We start from the raw sequence: 15,253 nt of genomic DNA, 5'->3' as shown, positions 1-15,253 counted from the left end.
TAACCCACCATGTAGATAGCTATACCTTGTGTTTTGTAGTATATTAGTTAGTAAAATGAAAATCATCTGTTTATCATCATTTGAAGTGAGCAGATATGAAAACAATGTTTCAGGGCATTAGAATATATGTGGAGAGAGGTAGGGATCAGCACAGAGCACCGTAATAGTCCAACTACATTGCCTACTATGTAATATGTATGGAAATCACTCCATCCTTTGGGAATGATCTGATCCCTGGAGGCAGCCAAAGGAGCTACTTAATTCTCTTTCTCTTGCTGATCTTTAAATCAGTGAACAGGAAAAAAAACCCAAAACCAAAACAACTACTGAGTTCAAATAATATTTCAAGGTTATTTAAGTGGTCAAAATGGTATTATCCCAAATACGGTCTCAGCAGGGAGTATGATACTGTTCATTCTGGACTTAGTGCTTTTTTGTCATCACCCATCCTTGCTGCCAGTCAGTCCTGTGGCACAGCTTGAGGAACCTGTGGGTTTATTTTCACTGTGGAAACAGCCTGGGGTCACAACTTTCTCTTCAGGGTCTTCCACCATGATATGTCTTCCCTACCAAGTTTTCACAGAGAAGGTGTTGAAACCTCCTGTGACAGTGAGGCATCCTGAGCACCCTTCACAAAGACAGCAGATTTTGTGGTCCCAAGATAATAATTTGGTCAGGCCAATGGAGATGGACTGGCCAATGTGGAGTAAAGGTCCAAATAGCATATAATGGACTCCACTATTGCTGAACTGATGTTCTTAAGATAATCCACATAAGGCAGTGAAATACCACAACACAGAAGATTTTGTTTCCTTCTTCCTGATCTACACATCCAATAAAGAGTGACAGTTCAGAATCTGGTCACCATCTTTCCAGGGAAAATAACTGACAACTAGGAAATGAATTCTTCAAAGTAACTTTGAAAGCCTCAGCCAAACTGTCCCAAGTTTCTAAAAACTGGCTGTTAGTATGAAAGAAGTAAAGGGATTGCAAACCCTTCCAAGTTCCCTTGATTTCAGTGGGAGTACTTACTGCTGGACCTGGGATTTCAGTGTTTGTAAAATGTATTTAAGAGAATAATGAAACAGAAAGTATGCATAATACTAATTAATGGATCATTTACAAAATCATAGTGTTTCTCATCAGTGTGTATGAACTGCAATAGTTATAACCACCCTGATGGTAAAAACCCCTAACATTTATGCAGTTCTCTGACTCATTCCCCCCAGCACATGCAAATAAAAATCAATTAAAGGCTACTAAAATATTAACAAATATCTGACCAACAAATCTCAAGGGCTGTAGTCTTATCACATTAGTTCTGGAAACCTTTTACATAACTTGCATAATTTAAATATTTACAAAATATAAACTTTCTTGTCTTATCAAAAATAGTTCTTTGCACAATTAAACAACAGTAATCCTTTCACATGATGCTTTTTAAGCCAGGCATTAAATCACTGCATAAAAATAAACAATCTTTCACAGATGTAAAATAAAATTAAGCCAACATATGGAGACAGAGAAAATGTTATCATTAACAGTTTAAGTATTTTAGTGGTGTGAGTCAATCTATAAATTACATTGTGTATTGAACTTACTGAGGATGCAACCTAATGAAAAATTCTGCTGATTCTATAAAGAAAATACGTTTTAAAAAATCTGCTTTATGGCAGATTCCTTTGGACTAAATCTCACATGGTAAATTTTGATAATGATGGTGAACCACCAGTGACATGGTTGAATGTGGCAGGTTATTGCATAGAATTCAAGAGTAGGGTGACAATCAGCTGACTTGCAAAATGTGTGCTCAGATACTCAGGAAATGCCTGCAGAGGATTTTATTTCCTTCAAATGTCAAACTGGTCCCTTCTCAGACTAATCCCTTGCGTGTTTGAAGGACAACGTGTTAAAAATCCTGAGATTGCTATTTGGTACCCCATTCACATTCTGCAGCCTCTCTCCCCTGGGCACAGCTTGACCCTCCTTTTCCAGCAGACACTGCTGAGCTCTCTCCAGTCACACATGTTCCTCACTTCCCAACACTTTTCTGCACATTATGCACAAGGCAGTTTTCTGAACGGCTGCAAAGCAAATGCTTTGTGGTCAACAGCTGAACTCTTTCCCTACCTTTGTGGGTTTTTCTGAAGTCTGCAAAAATTAACTATCTAGTGGATCCATCTAGTCCCAGTTTTAAAAGCACAGACATAAGGACTATATTCAATGTGTCTTACAAACTCTCTTAACTCTTCTGTCTCTGGCTCAATGAGATCTTGACATTTTTCCACTGTACCTACCCACCACACGGATCTTCAGGACACCGTGTCTATTGAATGCTTGAAAAGTTTAGCATCTGTCCCTGCTCATGGAGTAACACGTTCAAATGTGTCATCAGGAGTCCTTTTTTGCTGTCTAAGCTGTCCCTGCGTGCAGCCTGGTGTTTGCTCAGCTGTTTCGGTCGCGGCATGCTTGGGCTCCCCGTTGTCTGGCAGTACCTGTTCCCCCTGAGGCTGATCCCTATGAAATCCCACATGGTAACAGTGATTGCTGCCCCAGTGCACCACACAGCGTGGATGGTTTGGCCAGGCCTCCTGTACTTCATCTTACTTGCAGGTGTGTACGTCGGTCATGGTCTCGCACCTCCTGCAGCGCACGTAGCAGCACCAGACAAACTTGCACTCACACCTTTCCACGTGCCTGACGACGTGGGTGTTGTACCCGCGCCCACAGCACAGCAGGTTACAGCCCTCGGGCCCCTGCGAGGTGCGGTTACATTCTCTGCCCTGAGTGCCAGGGATCCCCAATCTTTGGTCTTCGACGCAGTAATTGGGTGATTTGTTCACATACAGCAGGTCCTCTTTCCCGATTGGTATTTTTCTCTGGCTTTTCTCTTTCCTGCGCAGTTTTTTTTTCAGTCTGTCTGATATTTGTATGCTGTTTTCGTACTTATCCTTTAAAAACCGGCCAATCTTTTCAAAGGATGACATGGTTTTCCAACAAGTTTTCACAGCACAGGACCCAGAAACACCATGACAACGGCAATCCACGGACATCAGCTTTGCTACAGCCTGAAAACAAAGGAAGAACAACATTTGGTCTTCCATTCATCAGGAATGCTGCCTGACATCAGTAACACAGAGGTCTCAAAGTATTTAATATTGCAGCTGCCACTGCCATTTCTGTAACAGGGAAGTCAGAGCACGTGTTAGAAACCAGGTTTCCAGACCTGGACCCCCACTGTGAGAGGCATGATCTTCAGATGTGCTCTTCATTTGCAGTTTGCAATGGGCATAATGTAGCAATACCGACCATAACAGTGAAAGCTGTGATTTCTGGATGGCTTTCCATTCTGGAGGATCCTAAATACCTGAATGACATGTCCTGAGCCACTCCTCCCACTGCTGGAATGCAAAAGGCTCTCATGGGTTAAAGGGTCTAGTGGGAAATAGCAGAAAAGGAAAGCAAGGATAGGGCAGGTCAAGGCACCCTTCCTATGCTGGAAGACACCAGGCAAGTAAGTGCCCAGTTATGTTGCCTTTTTAGGGTACTTTACAGCTACCATGATGATCACTAAACATTCACAGCACTGTTTGTAACTAAGGCCACAGGAATGGCTGAAGTCACACAGCAGTGCCTGGGCAACCAATGTGGCTCTGCACCCAAAGCAGCACAAGAGGAGGCACCTCAGGGCAAACTGTGGAAAGAGCAGGAGGATGCTCACATCTCTGAGCTTCACAGAAAGCCTATCAAAAGGCCCACCATGGTTTGGCAGAGGTGTCTTCAGCTCAGGTATTCTGTAATAAATCTCAGGTGCTTCTCACTTATAGTCTTAAGCCCTGTTCTTTTAATTTAGACTTAACTAGTTCTAGTATGGATGTCTAGTGTTTCCAGTTTCATAATGGCTCTATTTCACACAATTAGGAAGTTACATTCATATTAAATTAAAACTCTCAATGTTTTAGCAAGGTTTCCACAGTTATTGCCAACACTTAAATACCCTTAGCTGAGTTACTTTTCTATGCCCGTGCAGAAGCAAGGGCTGGGCTGAACAGTAAAGCTCTGACCAACAATGGGAATCTGAAGCCTGTGTTAAGCTTTTTGTAGCACACAACAATTTTGGCACAGTTTATAGGATATCAAGCCTCAAATAACTGGAATCTGTAAACAAGCAGTAACTTCCTTTGTCTCATCTTTATCTAGAGACTGACTCAAACACTCAAAAGGCAATCAATACAATACTTCCTTCTCTAACATCTAATAGTCATGGTATAAAATCATACAATTAGTCTTTTGACAACCCTCACATTAGAGTCTGGAAAGGGCACTGAAGAACCACACATGTACACATGTACAGATGTAGCACACGATACCATAATTTTTGGTTTGTTTCACATTTGCATTAATGTAGCTTCTGAGACATCCTGTAGACTCATATGGGCCATTGGTTAGTGGTGTGAAAAGCTCATGTTGCCATCTTACATTTTATTAACCTTTTCCCCCATATTTAATTTCCAAAATCAAAACAATTGGGAAATTTAACAGTAAGTGTGGATTTTAAATTAACTCATAGTAAGTTTGTCTGGAAACTTCTCATGCATCAAGGCCAATGCATATTCAAATTAATTTCTTCTGGAAGAACCACTTTTACTAAAACATGGGGAAAACAAAAGAAAACCCAACATCCCAACTACAAGATGTTTATTAAATTTCATCCTAAGCCTTCACTTATCCCTTCACCTCCACAGATACTAACTGCTGTCAGTCTATCTCTTTCTGAAACTGAATTCAAAAAACAGAAGACAAATCTAACATCCTCCTCTGGTTGTCCCTGAGAAAATAGTTTAATTTGTGACAGTTCCTAAGCCTTGATTCTGCAGTGAGATCTGAGACCTCAAATCCTACCGAGCCCCACTGGCCCTCTGCAGGACCAGAAAAAAACTCAGGTCCCAGGCTCCACATTGGTAACTCAGGCAGCACAAATTCCACAACCAGCCAAGGAATAGGGCAAATCAAATGAGCTTTTTCTAATCTGTGTGCTAAACTGGGTCTTTTCATGAGGGTGACTGTGGTCACTGAAGTTTGGGATGAGTCCAGCATGGTTATTCCATTGGTTTCAGTGGGCATTGAGGCCTCCTGCCACATTCTGCCCCAAAGGTACACAATCTGGAGCTGGCATTTGGACAAAACTCTACAAACATTTTAAAAAACATATGATTTAACTGTTTGCTTGGAGTCACATCTTTGGTGAATAAACAGGAATGATTTGTAGGTGGTTACTACAGAAGCCAAATATGCAAGACATTCACAAAAAACATTAGCAAGAAAGAGCAGGCATATGCCAAGAGCTAGAACAGCCATTAGCCTTTGCAAATTAAACCTGGACAAGAGAGGCACCTGTACAGGAGATACTTCCACATGCTGTGGGCTGCTTTTGCAATTGGAGATTTTTCAGCACTACTGGAAGAAATAAAAATATCGCAACAAGCAAACTCTCACCCATGAGCACATACAGACTCTTTTAGTGGCAAATCAACTGCTAGTTAATACTGGTAGATACTTACCATCTCTTTTACACAGACTAGTTTCTCTTTAATAGACAGACTTGACCTTGCTCATATCTCAAGAATCTGTGAATAGTGAAATCACTGGGTAGTCATAATATTAATCATAAAGATATAAGAGTGATTGAGGCAGATAAGAATTTAAAATAAAAGGACAAAAAGTCTGCTAGAGGAGAGATGACCTAATAAAAATGTGAAGGAAAAGAGAAACACAATATCAAAAGATAAATTTCACACACAGTTTTAAAATAGAGAGGATTTAATAGTATTTTTCAGATTTTGAATGATAATTTATTTTTGTCAAGTAACTAGAATCTCAAAGTAGTTTTAAATCAAATTGTGCTACTAGATTTATAAGGTTACAGATGTAATCCTTGTTTTCACTGCAGTCCTTACTAAGGGTTGAAGGATCCAGAAACTGTCAGAGGAAGCTCTAGACATGCCTGCTTGGTGCAAAGGGTGAGTTAATCCCATGTGGGCAAGTAGCCCAGCAGATGACACTCAGAGTCATCTGAGGATGAATTAAACAAAAGTAGAGGGAGACCATTTCTAAACAGGAGCAGAAACTGATGTTGAAGTCTTAGACTGATATCAAAATATAAAAATGCAGCATACATTAGCAGTGTGTGGATGAGAAGATGAATGCAGGAATTACAAATACAAAAAGATGAGTGTGGAACTACAAATCTGGCTTCCCAGCTGCTAGGATGGGCAAATTTTCAGCCTGGACTCCAATATACTTTAAGCTGCCAGCACAGGGAGGGGACATTTTGCTTTGCCTGATCACAGAACATGCTGCTGCATCTCAGTCTGCCATGTGAACTTCAATGAAAAAGTTCCCATAATTGAACATCTGGAAAAATTTAGGGATTAGGCATCTTCTCCTGATGCAAACAAACCTAAGATAGTGCCTCTAGAGCCAACAAGGCCTTCAGGTGTGACACAGCTGCAGCACCCACCTGTGTCTCAGCAGTGCCCAGTGACTGCAGAGTTACTGGGACCACGACTTCCAGACTGACTCCACAACCAGTGTTCTGTTTCACACTTTAGATTCATATGGTGAATCTATTCAGTTATTCATGAAATAGTGAGCAGATTCTCCCTATAAAACAAAATTCCATGGAGAGCTCCAGAGGAGCACTGTTATAGAAACCTAGGGGATAGAGAGATGATAGATAGATTAGATAGATAGATTAGATAGATTAGATAGATAGATAGATAGATAGATAGATAGATAGATAGATAGATAGATAGATAGATATAGATAGATAGATAGATAGATAGATAGATAGATAGATAGATAGATAGATAGATAGATAGATAGATAGATGTGTTGCTCTAAGCAAGTTGGGACAGATTTTCTTAGGTGGGTATGGAACTGACAGCCTGTGAGAAATGGTCAGTGTGGAGCTGAGCTGGGTCCACAAGTGTTGTGGTCAGCCACAAACGCATCTGAGCAGTTCCTCCTGCCCCTGTTGCCACCACTCAGCCTTGGTGGTACAACACGCACAACAAGAGTGCAGGGTTAAGTGATGAACGGGATGAACGCCGCTCTTTTTGAAAATTAAACCTGAGAGAAAGATCATTTTTAAACTGTCTTCCTTTCACAGATCCAATGCAATTAACAGAGGGAGCAGCACAGGGTGGGAACCTGTGGCTGGAACAGAGAGAGGAGGCAGAAAGCAGAGACTGATTTGCAGCAATGAAGAGTGTCAATGGAATCACAGTTTGCATACCCTCTAATGCCAGTTAATGCTTAACACCTCCAAGTTAAGCTTTCTGTTTGCAGGCACTGTTCTCAGCTGTGAGACAAGGACTGCCAGCAGTTGTTTTGTCATAGGAACCAATGCCTGTAATCAAATGTCCCAATTCCAGCCACTGGTGAAGACAAGCACGTCCTACCAGAGGTGCATCACTTAAGAACAGTTCTAACTGCTGGTGAGTCTCTTACCAATCCACAAGTATCAGCAAAAACAAATTCTCTGATAAGCCAGGTTTTTCAATGAGAGAACACAAGCCCCACATCAAATAAATTTCCACAAGTGGAAAAGTGAGCAGAATTTTTCCAGCAGTAAAAAAATACTATCATTAGTATTTTTAAATTTTTTTTTTAGGTTTTTTTTTTATGACTACCATAGTTGACTACTGTGGTACTCAACCCATAGTGCCTGACTCCCCACATGCTTTTGTATAAGGAGCAGAAGAGCTCAACTCACATATGGACATCTAAGTACACTGAAAATTGCCATGCTAAAAGATGATGAATGTTTTTCTTGTAACAGAATAAGGATACAATCTGAATCTTCTGAGAGTCAGATTAGTGGACAACTCAAAAGACACACAATTTTAAAACATAAAATTTTTAGATGCTGATACGATAACTATGAAATGTGGAAGTGTAAAATAACATTTTGTACTGAAATAGGAGAGAAACAAGAGAATTCTGCACATACCAGTCCTGTTACTAACTCCAAACAAACTCAGATGTATTGTCCCTGGAAGACTGCTTTTGCAAGACAGCAAACCAGGAACATGATAGTATTTATTATAAAAGGTCATAAGAGATCAAAACATCCTTCTTGAAAGCCCCAAAACATGAAGGCAAACATTTTCCAGCATCTCCTAGTTAAGATTTGAAAATACAAAAAGGAAGAGTTATGCTAACTTTACTTCAGATAATATTGCTGCTAGAAATCCCAAGTACCAACAATAAACATTATTTTACATTCTGGACAGTGACCAAAATATTTGTTTTGTCCTACATTTTGCCAAGAAATTACAAAATATTTATGCATGGAAGCTGACTATATATTTCTTCCTTAACTATTTCACTCTACAAACATGATAAACAATACTTTTCTCTTTCCTTAAGGAAATAACAATTTAATCTTCTGTTTCTCTTATTAACATCTCCTACTGCAAGATACCAATCACCCTTCCTTGGAGATTATTTAGCTGACTGGCATCTAATTAAATGAATAGTAACTGTTCCCAGCTTTCACTTAGGTTTAAAGATTGCTTTATCTAATTCAGTTATGAAAAGGGTCTTTGTCACAGTATCATGGAATTGTGGAATGGTTTGGGTTGGAAGGAACCTGAAAGACTTCCTGCTTTTCCAGCTACATAGCTTATATGAAATAACACATATTACCTATAAAAATTGCTTCAAATTAAAGTAATTTTCAGTTATACCATCATGGCTCTTACGATGGCTTACAATGGCTATTCCTTGTCTATGGCAGATAGGAAAGTTGGTTAAGTAAAACCCACTGATCCTGCTTACAGCCACAGGAAATTTTGGAGTCACAATGGAGTCCATCAAAACGTGTAGTCAAAACCAGAGGTTTTCCCTTTCTTTTTTTTTCCTTTAGCTAAAACTCTGTCACTAAGCAGAACAGATTTAAAGTATTATGGGCCCAGAGAGACCATTAAAGATAAAATCTCCAAGGTAAAGCAGAGAAAGCAATTTTAAAGGAAAAATAAGGCTACAAATCTCTGCCATGCCATATGTAAGCTCCAAGCACTAGATTACAGGCTCACATCTCCCTGTATAAGTGACTTCTGCCCCCATTTTATATCCTCTGCAGGACAGGAAGGAGAATCCAATGTCACACACCCAAACACAGAGTCTTCCTCAGCAGCCCTGGGTTGGAAGTTCTTTGGGATGAAAAGAAGCCATCTAAAATCAGTCTCCTTTCACTTCTTTGATGCATGTCCTAACCAATGAGCTACTTTGAAGGTATCATTTCTATCCCATGTTTTTACAGAAAATATTAACTCTTTATTTCCCCTTTGAACAATGTTAAATTTGCACCTGCGGGTGTGGACTGCAGATGAGTAATGAGGCCTTCTGTCCAGCTGGCCTTCTCATTCAGTATTAGAGAGAATTAAAAATGCAGGTCATGATAGTGACAGAATAAACAGTGACAAAAATCATATCCTATTATGCTGATAACAGGACTATTTCAAGTTTGCAACTGAATATCAAATATCTAATTAAGATAAATTTACTACCTAAGCACTACAGATCTATTACTTTTTTTTTGTGGATTTTATTTTAACATACAGAGATGAGTTGGTTAAAACCAGCTCTGATTCAGAGTTTGTACATGTTTGTTTGATCATGTTACTGCTGCTCATGCCAAGAACCCGCCGCCTTTGCCTGATGCCATTTTGTCAATGAAGGTCACCGAGCAGGCGCTGCCACATCTGAATGACACCTACCTGCCTCCCAGCCTCGTTGTTGTGCAGGTTCATCGCCGCCAGTCCGCTCCCGCTCTTGCCTGTTATGTTCTTGAAAGGCACGTCCAGGAACTTCCTACTGAAGGCCATTCCATAGTGGATGTCGTCGGAGCAGCCGCCCCAGTGCCATCCCTCGCTGGCCGAGCCGCCGTGCCGCAGGGTGACATCGCAGGAGCACTCGGTCATGTTCCCCGCGCTGCACGACCGCGTCACCGAGTGCACCAGCCCCGCCGCCGTCACCGCCGAGACGAACGCCGTCTCCTTCGTGCCTGCACGGCAAGGTGTGAAATGTCACCCCGGGACTCCCCCCGATCGCCCTCCTGGCTGGGCTACACACAGGGCCTTTACAAGCCAGATGATTATTAAAAGAGCACGGTTACAAGTCTAAAGTCATTACAGCCTGGGCTGTAGCGTTAACTTGTTCAAAGCAGTGGATGTTCATACCCCGAAATGACTTCAGGGCCTCCTCATATGACCATGCTATTAATGATGCTGTTTCACACTACTTGTACCAAGCAATTTTTTGGTAACTTCTTTCTAAATCTGATTAGGGATTTTATTTGCCACGGAAATTGTCAAGCCAAACAATAAATAAAAAATCAAACTCAAAGCTAACCACATTCCAAACCCCTTACTCTCCACTCTGCTTTTCACCTGCAAGTGATTTTTTCGAAATAATATGTCATAGACCCACTTATTTAGTAAGTACGACACAAGGGGATAAAACCCAACCGAAGTCTAAGAACAACAACATTTCTAGTTAAGTAGATCTAACCACGGGCAGTGTCATCCACGGACGTACTACGCGAAAATTACAAGAAGCAACAGCAACGTAGCAAAGACAAGGGCAGGTTTCGTCTGCTCGGAGCATTCGGTCTGCCCGCGGTAGCTCCCGGCTCGGCGGCGGGGACCGGCTCTGCCGCCGGGGCTCAGGGACGCTCCCCGCGGGCTCCTGGCCACACACACACACACACACACACACACACACACACACACACACACACACACACACACACACAGAACGGGGCCAGCCCCGTGTCCCTCCCGCCGTGCCTGGAGGTCACTCACCGCTGCTCAGCTGCTGCCCGAGGGCGGCGGGGCCGCGGCGGGCGGCGGGCGGCGAGCGGCAGTCCCAGCGCTCGTGTCGGAACTGGCTGCGGCACTCCTGGAGCCCCAGGCGCGCTCCCTCCCGGATCGCGGGCATCAGCTCCGGCTTCTGCTCGCACAGCTCCTGCTGCCGGCGGCTCAGCGGAGGGCTGGCGCAGCCCGGCTTCTCGGGCCCGCCGGCGGCGGCGATGCCCAGCCACCTGCGGAGGCAGCCCCGCGTCAGCGCCGGGCCCCGACGGACACGAGGGCTCCGCGCAGCCCTCCCACCCTGACCCCGAGCCCGGCTACTCACACCCAGGTGCTGGCGGCGGCGGGGCAGAGGGCGAGCAGCAGCCCTGCCCGCAGCAGGCACGGTCCGAGGGGAGCCCCGAGCCCCATGGCAGCCGCATCAAGCCCGGCCCCGGGCGGCGGGGACCGAGGGGACTGTGCCCAGGGACACCCCCCTGCTCGGGTTTCTCCCGCTAGAGGGACAGGGGGCAGCTGGCGAGGCGAGCCCGGCCCGTCGGACGGCCCTCCTGGGGAGGCTGGGCCGGCAGGGAGGGCGGCGGGAGGGGACACATCGGGAGCGCTCCGTTCCCGTCAAGGTGAGAAAGTTGGGACTGATGTTTTCCCCGGCTCCTTCCCCGGCTGTGCCTCTCCGCCCAAATGCATTGGCCGCCCGGGGACCGGGGCGGGCCGGGGCGGGGCGCGGTGGGGGCTCCGCTCCGCGAAACACCGCTCAGCTCCTCAAAACACCGCTCAACTCCTCAAAACATCGCCCCGCTCCTCAAAACACCGCTCAGCTCTGCAAAACACCGCTCAGCTCCTCAAAACATCGCCCCGCTCCTCAAAACATCGCCCCGCTCCTCAAAACACCGCTCAGCTCCTCAAAACACCGCTCAGCGCCTCAAAACATCGCCCCGCTCCTCAAAACATCGCCCCGCTCCTCAAAACACCGCTCAGCTCCTCAAAGCGCCGCTCAACTCCTCAAAACACCTCCCAGCTCCTCAAAACACCGCTCAGCGCCTCAAAGCGCCGCTCCACGCAGCACCGCTCCGCACGGCCGCACCTCTGCGGCGCTGCCTCTGGGGCTGCGGGGGGTGCGAGGGGTCCGGGCTCGGCAGAGCAGAGCTGCGGGCAAAGGAACCCGTAGGTCTGCAGTGATTTAATCCACAGAAATGAGAGAGATGCTAATACATCATAACATTCCCTACACTTTTTATTCATATTTTCTAATGCTTTAGCAGCATTAACTGAGTCAGCATCAGTATTCATTAGGACAACATTTGCTCACTCCTGCTAACTTCAGTGAGACAGTCTTATCAGCTGCTACCTCGATTGCTAGTCCTTAGTTACACATTGAAAGCCAATGAGTCAGCTAGCACCTGATGGAGAGCTGGCATTGGCACTCTGGACTTTCAAGTCTTCTTTGATCACAATATATTGCTGCTTCCCTCTGTGTAAGCAAAACACCTGCACTAAAAATAATCTGGATAAAATGACAGATCTGTAAAACTTTGATTTGACACTGTTGTAAATTAGTGAAACAGCTCTTGTGGACTGACAATAGCTCCAAGTGAAGAACACAATAAATCATCTCAATAACAAATGAACATTTTTAAGAGTACAACATGTTGAGAAATAATCACGTAGATGTGCTGTTTTCCTTGCGTTTCCCCCCCATGAATGTGCAGAGATGTTTTAAGAGCACAGTCTGTGATCTATTTAGATCTATAAAATGGTGCCTCCTTCCTACTTCATGCTTATGTGTCTGCTCTCAAAGTGTCTCCAAAGCATCATCAGCTCTGGGCAGATTGCTAATGACCCCACTAGTTATTTAAAACCTTCAATATAACTTGTTTTCTCTGCTTTGTACTGAATTTTAGTCTTGAGAACATCTGCTTGTGGTTGCAGAGGAACTTAGACCAGAGTGAGGGACATTGAAACACAGGGAGCGAGCCGTGAAACAGGCCTGAACCAGCCAAAATGTGTGGGCTTTGTCAGAGAATTATCTAATTATTCCAGGACACATGGTTCATTTTATCCTCTTTGCTGCTTCCTGGCTCCATCTTCTAAAGTTAATTCAAAGCCTTGGTCTAGCAGACGTGGATTCCTTATGTGCTGCTTTATCTGCTCTGTGAATTTATCATCCACTCTGAAACTATTTTTTCCTGCAGGTTCTTTAAACAAGTTTCTTCTCTGTGGTTGATTGTTTGTTTTGATTTTGTTGTTGCTGGTTTTTTTATTTTTAATTTATTAATGTTAATATGGATAGTTTGTTCTAAATTCTTATGTGTGAATTTTTCCATACTAGCTACAGAATCTTACATGCAAATTTCAGTGTAATATTTAAATTTTAAAAATATTGATTTCAAAAATTCCAGTCCTATTTGTAGCATTTCATATATGGCCCCTTAAATAAATAAACTGCCTTTCTGTTGGGTTCTCATGGGGATCTGATTTTATGTACATTTTTTGCTACAATCATCTTTGTCTAGTCAGGGAGACCCATTGACTGCATACACTGTGAAGTGAAACACTTCCAATTTGGCTGGCTGACGCTAAACAAAAAATAATATTTATTGTAAGGGACTTCTTGAGATCATCCAGTTCAATCTCTAGAAGTGACTGGAAGCAAACTACATTTTTCCATGACCATCTGATCTAAAAAACTTTCAGTTACTATGTGTTTGAATCCTAATCTCCCATCTGCCTTTCTTCCCATCTGTTTCCCTTACAACCACTCCCCTGTTGCTGTCACAGCCGGATTCCCCACCAGATCCCCATCCTCTGCCCTTCTCCTGCCTTTTAGCTTCCTGCCTGCTATTTACACCATCTCCCTTCTTTATTCCCTCCAGCAACACTCTTCCCCAGGCAAAGGCAGCACATAGAGTAGCGTTCCTGCTAGTCTAGAGCTCTGGGGTCTGCATGCAGGTCAGCTGGCTACCAGGAGTGGAAGGGCAAACACCTTGCTTTGCACATTATGTGCTTTGCAAACCTGCAAAGGGAAACAATTGAGAAATGCCTTGCTGATCTCCCAAAATTTATTGTAATTTGCCAAATGTTTCTGAAGGCTATAATTCTAATTTACTGAGGCTTCAGAGCCCTCTGTGCTGGAAAACCATTTACTCCATCACAGACAGCAATGTGAGTGGGATGCAGAGACAGTGAAGCGAATCCAAGCTAAGGTCAAGTGCCAAGATTCAGTGAACAAATCTTACTATAAATCACAGAAGATAAATTTGACTTTCTGCTTATCTTGCTTTCTCTGGCCATGGTGGGGCTACCTGTGGCCTTTCATACTAAAATGCCCAAATTTTTTTATGTTAAAAAGATGAAAAACAAATGCTGATAAAAGGAAAAAAAATAAATAAAAGGAAAATGTGTCTAAGCAGGTTTGTATTTCCTGAAGATACATTTATTAATTTAATATTTAATGAACATTAATGGGATCCTGAGAGGGTCAGTTACATATATATATATATATATATATATATATATATGTATGCATGTATGTATATATATGAATATATAAATAAATATATATATGATTCACTAATATATAAAAAAATACTATATTGTGCAGAAGCTCTGTGAATAAGTTTCACTCCACAGATAATGTGCTTAAGAGATGGACCAATTATCTCTTTAAAAGGATAGTGGTTAGTGCTTTCACTGTAATCAAGTTTTGTTGCCTTAGTAGATGTAAGTACACACAAAGTTAACTTCTCCTAAGCAAGCCACCACTTTAGAGAGCTTTATTCAAATTATTTTCCTTCTCCTGGAACTTCTGATGCCCATCAGAGACATGACTATGCCGAACAAACTGCATTATTCCACCTGTACATACAATGGAATCATTATCCCCTTATCTTATAAAAATGAACCGAGAAAAACCAGTATCAGGGTATCCCTTCAGCTATGACATTTATCAGGTCAGGCTCAAAATCTGTACTTCTAACAGAGAAAGCTTTCAATGTCCTGCAGTGCTTGGCTGCACGGTGTGCCACCACTTTGGGAGCTGAGGACGTGCCCAGTCCTTGCATTGAAGGCACTCTGTTGGCAAAACAGCGGTACCCAGGCAGAGCCATTGCACCATGGGGTGGTGGGAGTACTGCATCCTCAGTGAGAAGGGGCAGGAGGAGACGTGCAGAGTCCCTGGACTTTGGGGTGGGAGTCCTGGTGCTCTTGGTGCAGTGCTCCCTCACAGTGCAGCATCTCTCTGTCAGGGGATTGTCTGTAGAGAAGTCTCAGAACTTCAATAAGGTCAGGCTGGCAGTAGAAGGGAAGTTGGGAGAGGAAGACAGAGATTCCCCTTCTGCCCTACATGGCCCTCCAAGATCCCTCTGCCCCTTGTCCAGAGG

The 15,253-nt window shown here is 43.3% G+C and overlaps 1 protein-coding gene across 1 annotated transcript; it reads right to left on the bottom strand.

Annotated features, from left to right (window-relative positions):
• Positions 1-1,164: 1,164 nt before the first annotated feature.
• On the bottom strand, positions 1,165-11,531 carry LOC131591876 (protein Wnt-16-like). Its single transcript, XM_058862985.1, has 4 exons — positions 11,203-11,531; positions 10,872-11,110; positions 9,786-10,072; positions 1,165-3,068 (listed from the first exon to the last, which is right to left on the bottom strand). Exons 1-4 carry the CDS (start codon positions 11,286-11,288, stop codon positions 2,604-2,606), a joined length of 1,077 nt encoding a protein of 358 aa, XP_058718968.1. The 5' UTR covers positions 11,289-11,531; the 3' UTR covers positions 1,165-2,603.
• Positions 11,532-15,253: the final 3,722 nt, after the last annotated feature.

This window comes from Poecile atricapillus, chromosome W (assembly GCF_030490865.1).
Source record: "Poecile atricapillus isolate bPoeAtr1 chromosome W, bPoeAtr1.hap1, whole genome shotgun sequence".
NCBI classification, from domain to species: domain Eukaryota; kingdom Metazoa; phylum Chordata; class Aves; order Passeriformes; family Paridae; genus Poecile; species Poecile atricapillus.
The sequence above is the reverse complement of the archived record's forward strand: the minus strand, read 5'-3'. Positions and strand labels throughout refer to the sequence as shown.